Source organism: Penicillium waksmanii (assembly GCF_028829765.1).
Source record: "Penicillium waksmanii strain IBT 27052 chromosome Unknown utg000005l:1.0-5232799.0:1.0-5237142.0, whole genome shotgun sequence".
NCBI lineage: Eukaryota > Fungi > Ascomycota > Eurotiomycetes > Eurotiales > Aspergillaceae > Penicillium > Penicillium waksmanii.
This window is the reverse complement of record NW_026643252.1, coordinates 4,353,574-4,366,797: the sequence shown is the minus strand read 5'-3', so window position 1 is coordinate 4,366,797 and position 13,224 is coordinate 4,353,574. Positions and strand designations below refer to the sequence as shown.

Below are 13,224 nucleotides of genomic sequence, written 5' to 3'. Positions count from 1 at the left end.
AGGCCTCCTGTAGACTTTCTCCGACCGTATCAGTTCATGTGAAACAGCTCTGGACCACTCTGCTCCAGACCCACTGACGAATCAATACTGTGTACAGTACGCGGCGCGTACGAGTACTGCGCACTGTATGTAGATGATTTGATCAGTGGACCCGATGACATCAACCCGCTCGAAACGCCCAGGCACTCCACATTTATACATAGCATCAAAATTGCTGAACCTTCCGAGAAATATTACCCCTGCACCATAAGTTAGCCTGGTCGCTATCTATGTGATCTTATGTCGTACGTCCCATCCATCACGTAGTTTAAATTACAACAGAAAGCCTAGAAAACAATGCCTTCTCAGAAGTATCCACTATTCCAAGATATGCGATTTTGCCCCATTATCTAAGCGTTACGGTAGCCAAAAAAATCCTCAATGTTTTTCAATTCATCTCCACTCACACAAAATCAGCACAGGCAAAAAGTGAAACTTCGCCACCAGGAATTGGAAAGATAAACTAGAATTCATCTTGATTGCCTCTTACACGGCGGCACCGCGGACCGGAGCCGTGGATAACCGCGATTAGCCCTCTCATACTGGGACTACAAGGGCCAGCCCATAAAGATACCACATATTGGGGATGACCCGAGCTGGGATACTGGACTGGTTAGCGCATAGGCATATGGGTACATAGTATATAACTACTCATTAAGGCACTTTTGAGGTATTGGTGCCTAAGGCATCAAAGTCGGAATCACAAAATCATACTTGGATGAGGATGTGAAATGCAGGTCCTACAAACCGGAATCGACGGTGACCTTTAGCTTATATGTTTATATTACAGCCGAACGTGATAGCCAACGACGCAATCGCGGGTTTGATTGTGAAGACTGGTCCAGAGTCACTACCTCGGGCATGTTGCCATCCCTTCCTCATCTATAGATAGCTTCGCTCTCTCGCATTGTGTCATCCTCTAGCAAGCACATATGAGAACAGTGATTCAAGGGTAATTAACCTAGCCTCTACCTTCTAGCTCTTACGAATGCAACCTAGGGGCAAAAGTACATTTGAATAATTGCTAGCATAATGTTACTGATTGGCCCCTCTTTCAATAAATAAATAGCGAGTAGGTGGATTGTGAAGAGCTCGGGTACGACGAAGATCAAGATACGAATAATACAAACAGGCAATCTACAATAGCATACAATGAAAGTAATAGGCTTAGAGAAGAAAAAAGAGGGGGCAAGAACTACGACATAGGCTTTGACATTTGTACGCAAGGTAGACTGTCCTAATTCTCTCATAATTGAAATCATGATATAAATTTCCCAGGGCCATTGCTACTCATGCTAGCCGGCCACTTGGGTACATTAGCGCATTCACATGACTCGTCAAACTTGACCCCCAAGACCCTGAGGCTGAATATTTCCCAGGATGATACATCCCCTCAGCTACTTATATCGACTGAGCCCAGCTGTGCCATCTTCGCACCCACTCGTTAGATCTCATTTGGTCTAGATAACTACCCAAAGGTACGAAAGCGGATATATCCCTAATAATACCATCAACATCTCGAAGTCAAGGACTACGTATAATTTCTAGCGTGGCTGAAGTTCTGGGAACGGTTTCCGCCGTTATTGCAATCGCAGAAGCTATGTTTCTTCGGAACTTCATGAGCTTTACACAGCGATGAGGGATGCGCCACCGAGAGATTAGCTCGGAGTGCCAATCGGGTGGGGGAGATAACCCGCGGTACTTCTTTATTATTTATTCGATTAAGAACTTCCGTGACTGGATTATGAGGGTCCACAATGCGATAAGAGATGCAGGAATAACAATCAATGGACTATCGACCGAGATGGCCACGGATTTCAGCCAAACAGAGGCATCGGTGAGCATCTTCAAAAACAAAAGCACTTCTTTGATGGTTCATAACATTAACATTACAAATTGTCAAGCCTAACGACTCCTGGGTTGCCACTATGGTTTCCGGGATTCCTGGTATATTCAGTAGAGGATTTGAGGATTTGCTACGTTCTTGACACAGATAGGGAAGAATGCAGCGGAGCTTTCTGATAAAGCGTCCAAAGTGGCTAAGGAGGCCGCGGCCGCAAAAGATACCCCAAGGCCAGCGACGCCGTTCTTGATGTTAGTGGAATGGCAGGAGTTGCAGGTGGCACGACCACCATAGGGAACGGCGTTGCAAATGGTTTACTATCCTCCGCAACAGACGTGTATGACCCCTCTCTCACACACCCATCTTGCAAGGGATGGTTCTAATATACTCTATAGTATTCAAACCGAGATCAATGTAATGGGCGACCTCCAATTTGTAATCACCAGCGGAACTAAAATGCTTCAAAATGCCGTACTCTCATTTGGTAGAGAAGCTATCACCGGTGCGGTAAACGACCCAGACAATAAGAGTTGGTATTCGAACAGCCGAACAGGCGCAATTGTGTCCTTGCGAGATGGACTCTTTGCTACTCCGGCCCCCGCGGAGTCAAATATAACTTGACTACTGCTATGATGCAAGCATATTATGCCGCTGCCGTCTCGGCAATTTGGATAGAGCAGGAAGTTTTCATTGCTAAGCTATCTTCTGGTTTGTATGATAATTGGGATGACACCGTCTGTGGCCTTTTCAAACAAAGACCAGATCAAATAATACCTGACGAAACATCATTATTCGGTGATGGAGATACAGACTATTTCGTTAAGAGGACGAGCGCAACTCCAACTGACGGGAGTGGCTATCTACCGGTCAAAGGCGCCGAGAATACAGTCTTGGGGAAATATGGGTTGTATATTTTGACTGTAGTCAAATCCGCTGAGTGGACTCAAGCAAATGTTGGCTTTGGTTCTGAATGGACTGCCGGTTGGGTTTCAGAGACTCTTCTCAATCAAGGTGATATCAACGTCTCAATTTATATGAGTATCCCGGTTTTGGATCTAGTTCAATTCAGAGGCAATAGCGACGTTTGGTCAGACAGTCGCTACACAGGAGGACATTGCAATTCAGAAGTACGTGCCAAGCTTGTTTCCTGCATCAAACTTTCTTTGCTGTCTTCTATCCCTCTCTGTCTATCGTTCTCTCTCTAATGACGTTTATTTTTTTTCTAGTGTCAGCTACAGTGGATCGTTGACCATGTTGGTTACTTACAAAGCACCGCGATCAATAGCAAGGTTCAGAGATGGCCGTATAAAAGCTTCTATCCTTCGGACTCGGAATGAGCTAGCGGTCTATACAATAGGGATTGCTAGTACGGAATCTGTACTATAGCCTATGATAGATAGTCTCAGAAATACTGTTGAATTCAGGAAGGAATGGCAATCCTTCAGAGAACTTATACCGCACTATCCTGTCCTTGCGGAATCCAAGTAGAAGAGTGTGACGCCAGGTTAAATCAAATGGATGGACGATAGGTAGATCCTACGCATAATGTCTTCAAAGGGTTACTTTAGGTGACAAAGTTTCCATTTTCGATCGTAGAGGCCAAATTTTTCTCCAATTGTTGCTTCCGCTCCTCATACTATCATCTAAAAACTTGTTCATAAATCTATCCCATGGGAACCGGGTTGTTTTTAAGGAGGCTTGGGTTTGGTTCTTGACTTATTCTCGATTGCTACGTTATGTTTGCCTGAATGCGTGAGTGGATTATACAGGAAGAAAGCCAGCTAAGTATAAAAATTATGTTCCTTCACTCAGGTACGTATAGTATGTAAAATATAACTATTATAATATTTCTTAAGTCAGATTGAATAATCTTATAGGGTATAGCGCTAAAATTATCGTAGTACTATCTACAGTAAAAATTAATTTAATAAGCTGTTGAAGGAGCCAATGAAGTAAGAATGGAATAATAAGTTCTAATGAGCTTTTAAGTCAGAGAAACTTTCTCAAGAAAATTATAAAATAATAGGTAAGTAAAGGGTAAAAAACTCGATTACTAAGAGTCGTTTAAGCTAACCGACTAGGCATCATTGAAAGGGACTTATAATAAGAAGTCGTAGAAAGAAATAACGATTAATTCAGAATTAGTAAACAGAATTATAGAAAAAAAAAATGAATATAGTCAACTGCTCGAGCTAGAAAACAACATTGTTGAGAAATGGTAATCCTTAATGTCTTTCAACGATCAACTTCAACTTCTAGCATCAATTCTCTCAGATTCTTCCATTTGCCACGCTCTCCAATGACTGCCTGGGATTAACTCTGCAATTTCTTCAACGATTCTTAGATAAAATTGTACCTTCAATGGTAGCCTCATTTCCTTCAACTCTCTTTAACGATTACGATAAACCAAATCCTGAAACGATTTTTAAACTAACCCCCTTCACCTACTTCCTATATCAAAAATTTTAACGACTTTCTGACACTAATCCACTGTCAATTAGGAAGAGAACGGAAAAATGTAAGCCGAACACGCCCGTATATAAGAAGAAAGTATCGAGAAGCTCGGCGAGCTAGTCCCGATGGATGAACCAGAACATGCATATATTAACATTGAAAACGAGGAGCGTCTCAGCACACTTGTTGTTTCTCGGCTTGTGCCCTGAAACGAACGAAGTGAGCGAAAGGGGCTTAATCGACGCACATTAACATAGCGCGAGACGTGGAATTAAGAAGAATATAGAGTGTCTTGCCACGCACTTTTCTTATTGCTTCGCTCCCGCTGCTTCCCCACCCTGCTGGTGCCGTTTTGTTGCCTTCCTCGCCTTAGGTCAGGGCCATAGAGTTATTTCTGCAGATATATGCAAGATACTGCTCTTCTATTGCTTCATTCTCTGCACGTTTAATGCTCATCTACGAAGACGGCTATTGCATTATTGCCACTGTTCTGCGTGGTGGGTCTATTTTCATTTGCTCTCTTTGTACTCCGTAGTTGTGCTTCACATTTCTATATCATGACCGGTATTTGCCTCCGATCCTATCATTTTTACATAATGCTCACCGTGCGTTCTTGTAATTGTTGTGGTTGCTGAGTGTGTTTACCGTTAAGTATTCAGCCTCCGAAGTGTCCTGCTTGTCGTCTGCCTGCTTCACGCCCCATTACTAACAGTTGTCCCTGCTTGTGCTGCCAAGTTCCAATTCCTTCTGGAGCCCTGAATCCTCTTTGCGTGAACACCTCTATATTGCCAAAGCGACCTCGTTTACTGGCGTGGCATCGCTTACTGCTCCGGTTGCAACTCTCGAAGGCTACCGACTATGCTTCCTGCCGTCGACTTCTTTCTGTATACTCCACATCTTTTAATCCGTTTGTTAATTCTTTTCAGTTACCGTATGCTTCACAGCAAAAAAAGACAAAGACTCAACTTGCCGTTAGTAGAACCCCCGCTAGCCCGTGTGGGTAGCTCCTGTGGTAAGAGCGCCTACACTACTGAAATACGACGAGTATTGGCCAATGACCCCATTCTTCTATCGTTCAAATACGGCCTTGATAGCTGTGGATGGTCTGACGAGGGCCAGAACATATACTCACTCTGCTATACTGCTCTTCTCCAAGGGTCCGTTTCGAAGCTCTCTATAAGGAACAAAATCAATGTTACTCTGTGTCAGCATTATCCCGACCTTCTCAAAGACCTCACGCTTACAGAAGAATACCTTATCGCTAAGTCCTATTCTGTGGGTGTGATTTTGAAGCTACGCCCGCCCCTGAGACTAAAAAGCTATGAATCCTGACTTAGAACACGCTAGTCTAATTTGAGTCCCTCCTTGTAGATCCCTATAGGGCTGCAATGGTATTCGCTGGTAAAAGAAATGATTTATTGCTCTATTGTCGTACTGAGGGGTAGGAACTTTTCGAATACAATCAGATTAACGAAGAGTCTTGCCAGATTGTTGGATTTCCCTCTGTAACGAACCTAGGTTGTTACCATTGTCGGTGCCTTACACATAGCATCCGCTTAGGCATCCGCGCCTAGTTATGTACATATATCTAGTAATTTTCGTCTCTTTTTCCCCTTCTTCCTCAAGCTGTTACTTTCGTCGAACCGCTACTACTATCTTGCCAGATATCGCTACGTTGTATCCTGATTTCTGTGAGTATCTGGGCATTCTCACACCAAGAGGATAAATCATTGTTACCGGGAGACCAGGCAAAAGCATCCATGTACAACAACTTCATGTATAATAAACAGGTAACTATTGTTTTAATCTGTCATCTAAATTACAAATCTATTCTAGGAACTTGAGAATTAACACCTAAACATATTCTGATTGGCGTGATTTACATTAGGACTTATTGAAGTGGAAGAGTATAGGGGTAAATCTGTTTTCAACTATTACTGTATATCCTGTGTCACAGAGCCTTCTAGTAGCAAAAGACTAATAAGCTCCTCTGGATACCCAATTTAGTTATCTATTTTACTTTCAGTAGCTCTATATCATCAAATATAATATAATCTACGAGTATGTACTCAGTAGCCATCACTCACTCTATTTTTGGATGTCAAACAACCGCGCTTAGTAGCCATTGGGTACTTATTCGAACGGTGAATTGTCAGAACAACAGGAACGAAACACCCATCATACGCATCATCTTGAGCCGAGTCAACGTATAAATCTATATGGGCGCTCTTCCCGGGAATTTTACGAGTCGTTGCCTATTCCACATAATTCCCCACGTCGTAACTTGCTGGTCGCTGGATTCCTCAGCCCTTCTGACAGCAGCATTAAAGTTCCCAATGAGATTGCTTGGGATATGGTCTGCACGTGGTAAGGGACGCGTGTTCTGTACAACCTTACAGGCAACTCCGCTACCAATGGCGCATACCTCGCGACCAAATTACCCTCTATTGCAGGAGTGCAAATACCAGATACCTCGGAAGTAATAGCTAGCGAATCTACCCTTTCGCTTCTATCTGGCTCCGTTTGCACCGACTTTGAAGAACCTATTAGAATGGATAGACATAAGTCTTACCCAAAAGTTCTACAAAGCAGTGAGAAGGTATTGGATTTCTGTTGAAATGCTCTGGCCCATCAGAATACAGAGCTTTCTGAACGCCAGAGCATTTGATAAAGCATTCCAGCGCACCTGGGAAATGTAGGCTCACCAGACCCGCGTCAGATAAAACTGACATTATCGAAGTGGTTTATTATATGTGGGGCTTTCCTAGACGGAGAGCGTTCCATGTTTCTAGCTTGCTATGTTGGCTGGAAGGTTTAGGTAAAGATGTGCTCGGCTGTCATATTGATGATAACGAGACAGGAATCGGCTTCTAGGGATTTTTGCAGCAAAGGTTTTGACCGCCTCATATTACCAGTTTTCTTTTGTGGATAAGGAACTCATCCAGATGGAGTGTCAAGCAGCTGTGCTTCGTGCAACGTTTAGGGCTCATTGGCATGTAGGAAGAGATTCAGGACAATGACAGTGACAGTTCGTATGCTGACAACTGGGCTCCTACAATCATCGCGGAAAACGACATTAAGAATTCGTTCGTTCATACATACTGGGGAAGAAATGAGTTTGACCTCGCAATGCGAAGAGTACAGGTATAAACGATAGGCAATGGATGCAAGAGCAAACTCTCCACCCAATTAACACGTAGCAAACTGTATGGTTGGCAGAAGCCTCCCCACATTCCAACGGTATAGCTCTTTCCAAAAACAGGGGACCTTTTGCTTCAAAATTAAAAGTCATACTTCAGATAGTGAAGAATGAAAGGTCCCGTTTCTCATCATTTCACATTCTCGAACCAACAATTTTATGCTAATTTCAAAAGAAGAGACTATGTTTTATTTATTATTAGTCTAGTTTTAAACCAGAAAGACACATGGAGAGAAGAAATTAACTGCACATGATGTGCCTCAGACCCAACGTGAGTTTGCAATTTATTCAAGAGGCTTTCTATATTAGAGGATATGTTAGAACACTGCGAGGAAACGGGGAGACACATTATTTCTAAGTTTCTGATCTAGACATACACATACTAAGCCTTCTTGGTGTATTCAGGGTAGCATCCGGCACTCCAGAGCCACCAATAAGATAAGATGTCTTAAAGAATATTAGCGGAGACTTTATTTGTGGCGTCAAGGGGTTAGAGCCATCCCTTAATCTTCCGGGTGGGAAAGCTTCGCGCTCACATTCCTTTCCCATAATGTATGCACCTTTCCTACCCTAGTAACTTAATCATTAAAGCATCTAGACCGATGGCCAAATAATTATAGCCTAGGACCAAACTATGTACCACGAGCAGGCTATATAAGGACTCACCCTCATCTACAAGAAATCTATCTCATAAAGACAAAAAGCACTCTGAGACCCACACATACTATCCTACGTACTCCCAACTTCAACAAAATACCACTCAAGATGCAATTCTCTTTCCTCACCCTTTTGACTGTTTGTGCCCATGTCACTGCGCTTCCTGGATTGCTTGAACAAAATGGCAAATGTGACCAGGCAGCTTGCGAGCGCTTCGCGCATGAGTCGGGCTGGCCGAACCAGATCTCTACGTAAGTGTTCACAAGCAATTACTTATGTATCCAAGATTCGTGTTTGCTAAAGACTCCCAGCTCTTGGTGTACATCAACCGCTACGGCTACTGTCACGTCTACGGACACCATTTACACTACGGACGCCATTTACACTACGGACACCATTTACACTACGGACATCAGTTACACCACTGACACCATTTACACTACGGATACCATCACTTTCACCACTACCTGCACTGAGACAGCTACCCCGACCGGGGCATGGGGTTCGCATGGGAGTGGGAAATGGTAATTTGATGTTTTGGTTTCCTGTGCGAATCTCTAATCGCTTGTGAAGTAATACATCTAGGGGTGAGATGAAGATTCAAATACTTTGTAGCAGTTGAAATGTACTACAATAGTCTAGAATTGACACCGGATGTCTATCCGAATATGAAAGTTGTTGTAGTCAAGAACATTCACTACTGACTCAGACCGAGCACCTCTATGTCCCGGATATCTGTAATACCGTCCTGTAATCACCTCACGATACACTCCTTTGGCAATGCCAAAACAGCAGGCTTAGGCTCGCATTGATCGTATTCCAATCGTCTTCATTTCTGTATACGTGAACTCAGGCCTAATTAATCCATTCTATACCCCGCTGATCACGACAGCCTATAGATCTATGTCTCTATCAATTGGGTCCATATTATCTAGATCTTCTACTTCCCGCCGGACCCAGTCTTCAATAGCGGGAATATAGTATTGTACGATGGTAAGAGCGTTAAGATAGGGTGGAGATATGCTCGGTGAGGTATGTTGTTCGCCTTGCTCCTATTGTCAACTATCTGCCTGAAGTTGCTCCTGAATTGATTTCTTGATATCGGAAATAAAACTCTCAGAATCAATAACGCACTATTGTTCCTCCCACCACGGGTACGAGGCAAGAGTTAAAGCGCTTCGATGGGGGGGATTCTGACATAAGTGAAAAGGTGAGTGGATAGGTACCCTCCTCATACTTGACGGATGGACTCACTTTGCTCCTTAATATACCGTATCGTAAAGAGATACATAGAATAATTTATCGCCAGATGGTGCAATCATGCGGCTATGGTCTTCAGATAGCTGATTATTTATCTTTATTTCAAACTTATACATAGCCCGACGTTGGAACTTGACAGACGCGGAGTGCATCTTTGTGACGAAGTCGTTGAAGTCGCTGGTTGAAAGACATTATTAAAGAGAAAACACCTTTCGATGGTTGACTGACTCAGTAATAATTAGTTTCAAGGCTTCTCTATCCTATCAGTTCAACCATCTCTTTTCATAGATTCAACAGTTAGCTCGAATCAATTTCGGCCGCCTTTCTAACGACACCTTTCAATGTTGTTTCCAACCAATTCAGTAGATGATTTGCCGTGAAAAGAGAGGGTGGTGAAAAGAGAGGGTGGTGAAAAGAGCGGGTTGTGAAGAAGGGAAAGGGGTGTATATGAAAACCACCCGACTTCTTCTTTCCTGACTCGTACTCGAGCCCAGACACTGGTCTTATATTACTAGTCGAAGTGGTATCGCCCTAAGAAGAAGACAGGAAACCCCTGAGCTTGCATACGGTCTGGAATCATATTGTACGAGATGCGGTGAGGCGGTAGTGAACCAGTGGCGTAGGTAGACCTGTGCAAACCTATGGGTATGCCCAAACCACCCATAACCCGCCCATAGGCATCGCCATAACCCACTATAACCCGGACGATGACGACAGAGGCAATAGAGGCAGCAGAGGCATCAGGACCTGCATGGGGCCAATACAGGCTCGCGCGCTCCTCAGATGTGTTGTTGCTCATGGTAGCTAGTTTAACGTGATATGACACCTCACGGTCCACTCGAATAGAATAGACGGAGCAACGTACAACCAACCTTCAAAGCCATTGCCTCTTGATGTATGATCCGACATGTTGTAAGCTGTCTGAAGCCACACATGACTCATATGTCACCCGAGACCGGATCGCATCTTCGGACGCCTAGAAGGGGGAAGTGACCTGCGACAAAATACGGAAAAAAACCACTAACTAGAGTCCCACTACACCTATTGCGAATTGCCCCTTTTAGATATTCTGCCATTTACTCCTCTAAGCTCACCGCTCTGCTCTCACTCCAACCCACTTTATCACCTACTTCACCCACGTAGAGTAGTATCTTCTTCGTTGATTGAAGTAATTGAAGCTCATACCAAAGATAAAAACCCAACCATCGTAGGGCAAAGGGTTTAGAGAATAAGGGTTTTTAATGTCGCCGGTAGTAGGTCAAATACCTTCCAGATCAACGTCTTGATTAAGTGCTAAGTAGACCAAAGTAAGGCACATGAAGAGCTAGTGGACTGGCTAGATTGAGACGCCCACTACGAAGAGTTGATATATTGGCAAGTACAAGAAGAGATAGCTAGCATAGGAGGATATGGTGGAAACAAGTGCGTGGAAGTGGGTTACTAGGTCGAAGAAAGGGCGGAATGAGAGGTCTTTTAAGTGAAAATGAGTGCTATTCTTGAATCAGGCAACTTTGGAGGTTTCGGGGAACATACGATATCATTGAAGTTACGGATTTCACTTCATTAGGATATTAATCATGGTAGCTGAATTATGCTATTAACGTATAGTAACCATCGATAGCTACCAATAATCCCGCCTCCCTGCGGCCCCGCCACCCTTTACTTATGGGAGTCTGGCAATTCAATCTGATATGTATACTTATTAGACTCCAATGCTCGGACTCCAAAATCAGACACGCCTCTGCGTACTGCGTCAAGGACAATTCGCTCGAGCCGATCACTCGCTCGTGCCCCCAGTGTTCTCATCAACCGGTTCGTACTCCTTCTCAAAGGTGTGGCTGGGCGATCTACTATTTACGGCCTTCTCCTCATCCGTAGGCGGGTGTGGCGTCTCGTCCGTGGGCGCAAACTTGGACCGCGCCCGGATTGCGGCGCCGTACTTATAAAAAACGAAAGGAATGGGCATCATCAGTATGCCCACGCCTCCGATTAGCGAGCCAGCCCCTCCCACGCCGAGCGCGTCGAACATGTACTGCGTGAAGAGTGGGGACGCCGCGGCGCAGCCGGACCGCAAAACCGTATTTGCTGCCACGGCAGATGCGGCGTACATCAGGTACGAGTCAATGATATAATTGATGAAGACGACGAAGATGAGCAGGATTGACGTTGCGAGGAAGGTGCCTGCCACAGTTGGCACGGCCCAGTGGACTGAGTTGTATTCCGCCGTCCAAGCGAACCAAAATATCGTCACGGCGAACATAACCCCGCCAACCATCGCTCCAGGAAGGCGATCTTCTGGGACCGATTTGCGGTCGCTAGTGTACTTTTCCTGGTTTATTTGGTTATTGATGAACAGCACTAGGCCGCCTGAGACACGCGCCGATGACTGTGCCGATCAGTGGCAGCTCACCGACGCCGGCGTTCCAGCCACGCTTCTGCTGGAAGACGATAGGGTAGATGCCGAAAAGCATATACAGCAGAGTATAGACGACGGCATAGTATATAGCGACGAAGAAGCTGATTGGGTCGAAGAGAAGTCTCCAAGGCCTGGTCAAGGCGACTTTGAAGATACCTCCCAGGGAGCGATCCGATGCCTCGACTGGAGCTTTTACGCTCTCCTTACCGGGCAATTTGCGTAGGCGGCGGGCTTTATTACGCAGGACCATCATGGGAAGGGTCTCCGGAAGAGTGATCAGCAGAAGCTCGGTGGCACCCGCCATCCAGAGGAGGACGTAGAAGGTCCAACGCCACGTCTCCTTGAGTTGGAGGAATCCACTGACCACGGGACCAAGCGCGGGTCCCACGAATGTCATTGTGGCAAACAAGATCATGGCGTTGCCTCGCTCGACGGGCCCCCATATATCTGCGAGGATGCCAGGTGCATTCGTCAGGGCAGCACTGACGGCCGTGCCAGTCAAGAAACGACCGATCAAGAGTCCGGCGAAATTAGGCGTAAAGGCGCAGAGGAAGCCAAAGGCAAGGTATAAGGTGAAGGAGATATAAAAGATCCAGCGACGGCCATAGAACTCGGATAAAGGCGCCCAGAAGAACGGACCAGCGCAGTAGCCTAGGAGGAAGAGGGTGGTGACGAGGCCAGCGACTTCGACAGAAACGTGGAGGTCATCGCTGACACCCTGGAAAGAGCCGGACGGGGCAGAAGATGAGAATGTGGCATTCATGACGAGGGAGACGGCGATAGTGGTGATGTAGCACTTGCGTCCATACGAGTAGTTCTTTGGGTTCTCGGGGTCGTTCGGTGCAAACTCGAGGTGGCCATCCTTGTCAAAGAAAAGCTCCTCGTCCAACTCTACGACGGACGTCGAGGTGGAATCTCTGAAGTTGCGTCTGATGAAGTTCATTGCTCTTGTTGTTTGTTGAAAGAGGTGACAGTCGCAGTCTCGACGAGGGCTATAAAGGGGCTCGCTGCCGAAAGGTATACCTTGCTAAGTCACATCCATGACGATTGATCATCTGCTGGGTGATGACGTGGTACTGGTGCAGATTTAAATCGAGTCTATAGCGACTATTTCTAATCGAAGGTTCCAATCCAACAGGTCCAAGGTCGTATACATAAGCATTCCGGAAAACATATTACCGCATTTGGTAATTCTGCCATCCTCGGTCCGGGGCCGATGTGGGGCCGAGGTCCGAATGCGGTAATTTCTGGGCTCAGTTCCGGAACACTCTATACAGCGCTGGACCCATGCATTGGCTTCCCATTACCAACAAGATTAATTCCGCTGCTGACGAACTCATAGCGTGTTCATAAAAT

General features: G+C 45.2%; 4 protein-coding genes across 4 annotated transcripts; 2 read left to right on the top strand and 2 right to left on the bottom strand.

Annotated features, from left to right (window-relative positions):
• Nucleotides 1-2,514: 2,514 nt before the first annotated feature.
• N7481_006515 (uncharacterized protein) lies at nt 2,515-3,087 on the top strand (the record flags this gene model as incomplete). The annotated part of the gene is made up of 1 exon (XM_057265734.1): nt 2,515-3,087. The coding sequence occupies one exon, from the start codon at nt 2,515-2,517 to the stop codon at nt 3,085-3,087; it is 573 nt and encodes a 190-aa protein (XP_057123454.1).
• Nucleotides 3,088-8,300: 5,213 nt separating this feature from the next.
• On the top strand, nt 8,301-8,720 carry N7481_006514 (uncharacterized protein; the record flags this gene model as incomplete). The annotated part of the gene is made up of 2 exons (XM_057265733.1): nt 8,301-8,443; nt 8,504-8,720. 2 exons carry the CDS (start codon nt 8,301-8,303, stop codon nt 8,718-8,720), a joined length of 360 nt encoding a protein of 119 aa, XP_057123453.1.
• A 1,243-nt stretch (nt 8,721-9,963) lies between these two features.
• N7481_006513 (uncharacterized protein) lies at nt 9,964-10,251 on the bottom strand (the record flags this gene model as incomplete). The annotated part of the gene is made up of 1 exon (XM_057265732.1): nt 9,964-10,251. One exon carries the CDS (start codon nt 10,249-10,251, stop codon nt 9,964-9,966), a length of 288 nt encoding a protein of 95 aa, XP_057123452.1.
• Nucleotides 10,252-11,229: 978 nt separating this feature from the next.
• N7481_006512 (MFS transporter) lies at nt 11,230-12,811 on the bottom strand (the record flags this gene model as incomplete). Its single annotated transcript, XM_057265731.1, has 2 exons — nt 11,230-11,819; nt 11,863-12,811. 2 exons carry the CDS (start codon nt 12,809-12,811, stop codon nt 11,230-11,232), a joined length of 1,539 nt encoding a protein of 512 aa, XP_057123451.1.
• Between the last annotated feature and the right edge of the window lie 413 nt (nt 12,812-13,224).